General features: G+C 44.4%; 1 protein-coding gene across 6 annotated transcripts in view; it reads left to right on the top strand.

Moving 5' to 3' along the window:
• Positions 1-303: 303 nt before the first annotated feature.
• Positions 304-6,772, top strand: part of Nfib (nuclear factor I B) — a 217,124-nt gene continuing 210,655 nt past the window's right edge. For 5 of the 6 annotated variants that reach the window (XM_021199960.2, XM_021199958.2, XM_021199957.2 and 2 more), the window contains exon 1: positions 304-1,350. In XM_021199960.2, coding sequence (XP_021055619.1) covers positions 1,321-1,350 — 30 coding nt within the window. In that variant the 5' untranslated portion in view covers positions 304-1,320. The remainder of the gene's footprint in view (positions 1,351-6,772) is intronic. The other variant, XM_029540361.1, reaches the window with a different exon arrangement.

The following is a 6,772-nucleotide window of genomic DNA, read 5'->3' as shown; positions in this document are numbered from 1 at the left end:
TGAAATAACCTCTCCCTGGGCGGGTTTTCGGGGGTGCACGAAGAGTGGCAGAGAGAAGAGCTATTTTTGAAAAAAAAAAAAAAAAAAAAAAAGTCCCAGTACTGTGGCACCGGTCTGATACCTTTAACAAATGAGGGGGAGAGACGCGAGGGTTGGGGGAGGCGCGCGGGAGGAGGAGGAAGGTGGGGGGCGGGGGGTGTGGAGAGGCTGGTGCAAAAGGAACGCGCGTTTGCAGGAGGAGGAGGAGTAAAGCGGTGATTGTGTAATTAAATAATAAAACAATCCTTAAGTCTGATTTGGAGAGAGCTCGAGCGGGGTCCAGAGGGTGGAACCGGAGAATCTTTCAACTTGCAAGTTTTTCAAGGAAAGAAAGCGAGAAAGGGAGGGGGAATAGCGCCCAGGACAGAAAAGAGGAGTTTGCAGCCAAGCGGGATCGATCGTTTGGGATTTTTTTCTGGAGGTCCTTCCGATCCTTTCCGTGGGCTGTGGCCAGCGGCACCGGCAGTGGAGTCCACGCTCGGCGGGTCAGACGCGGGCGAAGCGGGCGGGCGGCGGTGCGGCGGGGCAGGAGCGCAGCAAAGGCTTTTCCGCCCGGGAGCTCCGCGCCTGCGCCCCCTCCCTCACCCCGGCCTCTCCCTGCTCCCCCCTCCCCACCCCCACCCGGCCCTCTCCGGCGCGCGCCCCGCCACCCGCGCGCACTCGCTTGCGCTCCCCCTCGCGCACACACATGGTCGGCTCGCAGCAAAGTTTCGCCTGCGATCGCCACTCCCGGATCCTGCTGCAGTGTTGGCGGCGGTAACCTTGAACTTTCCCAGCGCGGTGACACATTCTCCTCGCTTTCCCCACTGCCTGGCCTCCTGCGCCCCCCTCCCCGCCTTTTTTTAAAAAAAGCATTTCACCACCCACCACCACCCCAATCCAACCCACACCGAACCCTCGCGCACCCCAAGCCCCCAACAACAACAACATCAACAACAACAACAACTGCAAAACAGAAAACAAATCCCCTAAACCGGGTGACCAGCAGCCTGCACCGGCGGCGGCAGCCTCGGAGAGCTCGGCCAGCGCGCGCGAACCGCAAGAGGGTTAAAAGTGTAGATTGGATTTCACCCCGGGAAATCTAGCTCGCCGAGTGAACTTGAATCTTTGGCTATTTAAGGAGGACTGGGTTTGTTGCGAAGTTGCGGTGATCCTGCGCAGAGCCCCGTCCTGATTGATCGCATCGCTGGGCTCAGATGACTGTAAAATGAATAGATGAAATCCTTGCTTCTCGAAGATTTTCTTGGGCATCTCCGGGAAAGTGCGTTTTAAGGCGAAGTCATGATGTATTCTCCCATCTGTCTCACTCAGGTACTTATCTTGGTCGCTTTCTCGAGCTTTCTCTGGCCCCAGACGCCTTTGTTGTGTCTTCTTGCTCTTGTGCTGCAGACCCTCAAAGGCTTTGCCTAACCTTGGCACACCCTGGTCTTCCCCGAGAAGTAGTGCGGAGTTGCGGTGGGCTGTGCGGGCGGCGTGGGACTACGGCTGCCGTGTGCGCCCATCCCAGCGCCCGAGCGGGGAGAGCCGGCACCGGGCGGGCGAGGCTGCTGGGGTGGGCCGGGCCGAGACCTGCGGCCGTGAATCCCTGTCCGCTCCTCAGGAGAATGCGGCGACGGCGGCGGCCGCGGTGGTGGCCGCGGCGGCACCCTCACTCCCTGGCCGGTGCGCGTGGGGCGGACTCCGGCTTGGGAGCGTCTGTAGAGGGACTCTTGGGCAAGGGGCTGAGAACAAGGCTTGAGCGCCTTTGGACTCTACTGCCCGCTGTGGGCGTGTGACGCCGCCAGTCTAGGTGGTGGTCCAGAGGACCTCTTACTTTGCGTTTTGGGGTACCTACAGTCCTGTTCTACAGTGACCCACATTTCGGGTTTTTAGAAACCTCACTTCAGAGGCGATCTTTTACGCTGACAAGTTGAGGTGTTTGTGGTGAATTTTTAGGACTTTTAGGACACGTTTGTTTTAAAAGTGAGACTTGTTCATTTAATGATATTTGAACATAGCTCGCAAGGCATAAAGTAGTATAAGAAAAGTGAGGTCATTTAAAAAAAAAACTTGGAAATTTGCCCTAAGGAACAACGTTAGGAGGTAAAACACTGTCTTTATACCTAAAAACCCGAACCAGTTTCTGTACCTTCAGTCAGATAGTAAAATGAAGAAGTGGTCAGATCGAGCGACTTACCTGGGCGTACTTTCATGGATGCCCGACGAACTCACCAACTGATGATAGCTTAAAAAGCCTAGTCCAGAGCTCTTAATTTACAGCAGTTAATTCAATCTCGAAAGTTATGGGACAGTTTACTTCCAACTTTTAAGACTATGAATCTAGACTGGGTCATTGAAAATTTTCATTGACACTGTCATAAAAGTGAAACAGAATTGTCGTCTAGTTTTGGTTGTCTTAAAGTTTTAAAAATCTAAGATTATGACGATGCATTTTTATAATGAACAAATAATTAAGATTTCAATTGTATGACAATTAGAAACCATTGTGATTCAAAAGGACTGCGGCATTCATAAATTGTGAATGAAGATGAGAACAACGATAAGGGGCATTCAGTGATTGGACACAGCCCTGTAGCTTTTTGGCTGACACATTTTTTATTGTTTATATTTTGTTTGGCATCTGAGTATGATTAACTTAGATATGGCTATTTTAAGCAAGTAAACGTGCACTTTAAATTTAACAAAACTGGAAAAATGGGTTGTTTGAGTTATTTGTATTTTAAAAGCTATGAATGATAGTAACCTACAAATAGGAAAGGATTAGCTCAGGTATAACACATCCCCTGTTGTGGTAAAAGTTTCTTTTATTTATCCATTCGCGGACTTTTTTTCCCCCCATCTCTTTCTGGTAAACCATGAACATTTCTATTCTTTCTACATTGTGATCAAAGGAAACGGACTGAAGTAAGCTTTTCCTTCACAAAGTATGGCCTAGCTTATTCTTACCTGGGAAGGACTGGATAATCGCGTGTGACTTCATATTTGTGTTTCCAACACTTGTTTTTTGGGGAACTGCTAGCAATTGCATTGCATTTTTAGTCTCTCCTAAATAAGCATTAAAAAGTCACCAGCTCCATCTTAATTTGTGTGTGTTAGAACTACTATTGCAGAATCCTGACACATGGGGTGGTAGGGGCCTAGACTGCACAATCACTCAACTATCACGTTGCTATTCAAGGACACATACGTACCAACAGTAATTCAGGGTGATGACTACGCATTCTTTGTTATTTTAGCAGTATAAATCTGGGTATTAGCACTGTTTTGGAACTTAAGGCCTACCAGAGAAGGAGTTGCAGTTTTAGAATTCTCAATTAACTATCACTTTATTACTTTGTAGGTAACTTAAGGAATTCCAAAAGTGGTCTATACTGAAGTGTTACTTTTGTATCAGATGAGTAGTTTAGCTTTATGTTACAGGAGCATGGTAACTGCCTCACAACCTGTTTTGAGGCACACAGGTACAAAGTAAACTGCGTTGTTAATTTGTTAGAAACTTTAAGAAGTACCTCAGGTTTTACATGAACGCGTTTAGGTTTTGTAAAATCCTAATTTGAATGATGCTACTATTAACCATGATATTTAGCAAGATGGTTTGGTGTAGCATCATCATAAATCAGCATTGGTAGGTCATTATGAGTAAAAAGAAAATTAAGGAATATCTCTCTTTCTTAATATTTCATTTTCTCTGCACATAAGCATCTGATGCAACCCTGTTTGTATGGTGATGCTTTTCTTTCATTGCCATTCAACTTCTTTGAGCATTTCTTCAGGGTTTATTGTTACTTAGCGATGAGGCTGCAGGAGTACACAGTATTTACCCTTCCATTGCTACAGTGAGCCGATTTTCCAACCCTTTCATGGAAACTATTGTTTCCTTGAAGCAGAATAAATAAGTCTAGTTAAGCAAGATATTTTTATGTTTATATCTGGAACTTTAACTTGCCTATTTATCTTATCAATTTACTTCAACACAGGAAAGTTTTATAAGAAAAAGGCTCTTACTGGACATCCATGTGCTTTAAGGAAAATTCCAAGTCAACTTATCCATGTATTTTAGTGTAGAGACTTTAAATGTTAAATCACCTCCGTGCTTGGATTTTTAGAACAATTTTGATAATTTCGTAGTGTGATTGTGATTGTCCATTCGTTAGTATATTTGAGTGCCTTAATCCTGTTTGTTTTTTCCATGAGAGGACACCACTCTCCGGATACATGCCACTTAAAAATATTAAGAATATATTACGATGCAGCTTTAGAGAACAGTTACACATAGGTAATGACATTTAGACATGGAATGCAAAAGTATACACGACATATTGCTTATCTGCACTTATTATCATTTTGGGACAGTATGTCTTCTTCTCAAGTAAGTGTTCAACTTAAAGTTGAATCTGCATGCTGAGGAGGCTCCAGAAGATATTAAGGCGAATTAGTGAGATGAGAAAGTTTGCCGCTATGTTTATCAATAAAAGAAGTTAATATTTTAAAACAATATTTGCCATCAGTAACAGCAAACCCAAGACAACAGTTAAACAGTATTTTTTTTTCCCCCAAGCTGGCTATGAGTTTCCAAATTCAACTTACAAACTAGCATCCTCGTGGCGTGATGCAATTGTTTAAAATTTAAAACTTTTACATGCTAGATGATGTTTATTGTCCAGTATCAAATCTCAAAACTGTTCAATCAGAAGTTATGTTTGATGTGCATATAAGAAAATGAAATGTCACTGAACATAGTATTTAGGTATCTAGGCACTTCAGTGTTCCTGGGTTGCTTAATAGCCATTAAATCATAGTGCATTTTATGAAGCATGGTAAGAGAAAAGGGAGCAGGACAAAGTAGTCTCACCCACTTCTCATTTACAGAAGCGTAGGTGCATGTTTTTAAATCATATCAGTAAATCACAGTAAAAGTCAGATCATAGGAAGTGAGTTCATAAAGTACATTTCAGTCCACATTTCCTTGCGCAGGGCGCCTTCCCTTTTGCATATATTTTGAGGGGAGGGGATGAACAAAGTTTTTACAGTTACAGTGGGAGCTGAAAGCATGGCATCAGAAAGTGTATGGGGATGGGATGTCTTCTCATGGGCTGTGGTTGCTGTGAGCAGGGCTGCCTTCCCACACAAAGAACAGATTGTGGTTTAACTCTTTCCGTGGTCTCCTTTAATGTGCCCACATAGTAACTGAATTGTTCAGATCTCTGCTGGAAAGTACTGATCGGTTTAATTTCCTCCATGGCATTTGACTTTGCCTCATGCTGCGATGTAATCAGCTACATTCTGTATTATAAAATTTTGAATCATTCTTAGTCGGCAATATGTCAGAATACTTGATAACACTGTTATTGATTAGGGGAGAAATATACCTGTTCTGGGTCTGAACCGAAACCCACTACTATGTTGCAGTCTTCAAACCTTGAATTTTCTCTTACAAAGGCTTTCATGGAGATCGGACTGCTGGGGCAGCTTCTTTGTTGGAATGCCATTAGTTTACTTTGAACACCTTTATCTTAGGAAATTAGTCACTCTGCTAGACTCTTCCCTCCACGTGCTTCAGAGTAACTAACCCGAGCAAGTAAATTCTGGCTTGGGATATAACCTATTAGAGAAACTTATTTTGTGGTTAGGATGACAGAACAGTCAACATGACCAGAAAAAATGGTTGTGGTGAAGCTCTCCTTTGCTTTAGCGCTTGGCTTATTGCAATCACATAGTATGCATGTGTGGGATGCTGTTTTCTGAATAGCAATAGGCCTGAGCTTGCTGGGCCAGCTTTCCCCAAGTCAGGAAGTAGTGAAACACTGACTCCATTTGGAAGTAACCTGAAATATTTGTAGGTAGAAATGATCTGCATGCAATGTCTGACAGCCCCATGCCTTTCAAAGGCTCAGATAAAACAGGCAGAAAAAATGCTGGGCCTCAAGGTAAACCACTTAATTCACAGTCATATAGTTGGGAACTGTACGTCTGAAGCACTTGCGGTCTTCTAAGCACATGTATCTGTGAACCCATAGTCCTGCCCCATGTTCCATCTGTGCAGCACATGAATTGTAGGGATTCCACAAAAGCAGTAACCGACTAGGGTACACTCCCGGTGTCACTATGCCACAGCATGCAGAGAAACAAAGAGTGGAAAGTTGGTGCCAAGTTGCCATTTTTTCATTGTTCACCTCAGATTGATTTTTAAGGGGTTTGAGTAATTGCCATACTCCTGTGATCGGTTAACAAATTAACTGACTCTGTGGGGCTTCATAGTCTGTAGGAGAAGCCGCCACAAGGATACTCACAGTCTTTTGTTTTCAACTTCCAAAACTATTTAAAAATGTAAGAGAGAGAGAGGGGAGAGAGAGAGAGAGAGAGAGAGAGAGAGAGAGAGAGAGAGAGAGAGAGNGAGAGAGAGAGAGAGAGAGAGAGAGAGAGAGAGAGAGAGAGAGAGAGAGAGAGAGAATATGAATGCATTCTGGAAGCTAATGTTGGTGGAACAGGGAGAGACTGCACTGTTCAAGTATGGAAACCTTGTGTTCAGAACACTGATAGACAAGCTGTGTCCTTTGCCCACTTTCCCTCACTGTATACTGGTTTCTCTAGTTACCACTCTTGGAATGGTGCTGTTTCAGTGTTGGAATGTTGGACGTTTGATAAGAAAATGGATCAAGTTTAATGGCGCATGCTCTTTGTGCCCCCAGCAGCCTCTTGCTGAGAGCATGCTCCAAAGCGGGAACTGTGTGGC

Source organism: Mus pahari, chromosome 6, assembly GCF_900095145.1.
Source record: "Mus pahari chromosome 6, PAHARI_EIJ_v1.1, whole genome shotgun sequence".
Classification (NCBI taxonomy): domain Eukaryota; kingdom Metazoa; phylum Chordata; class Mammalia; order Rodentia; family Muridae; genus Mus; species Mus pahari.
Note: the sequence above shows the minus strand (reverse complement) of the source record. Positions and strands in the feature narration are given on the sequence as shown.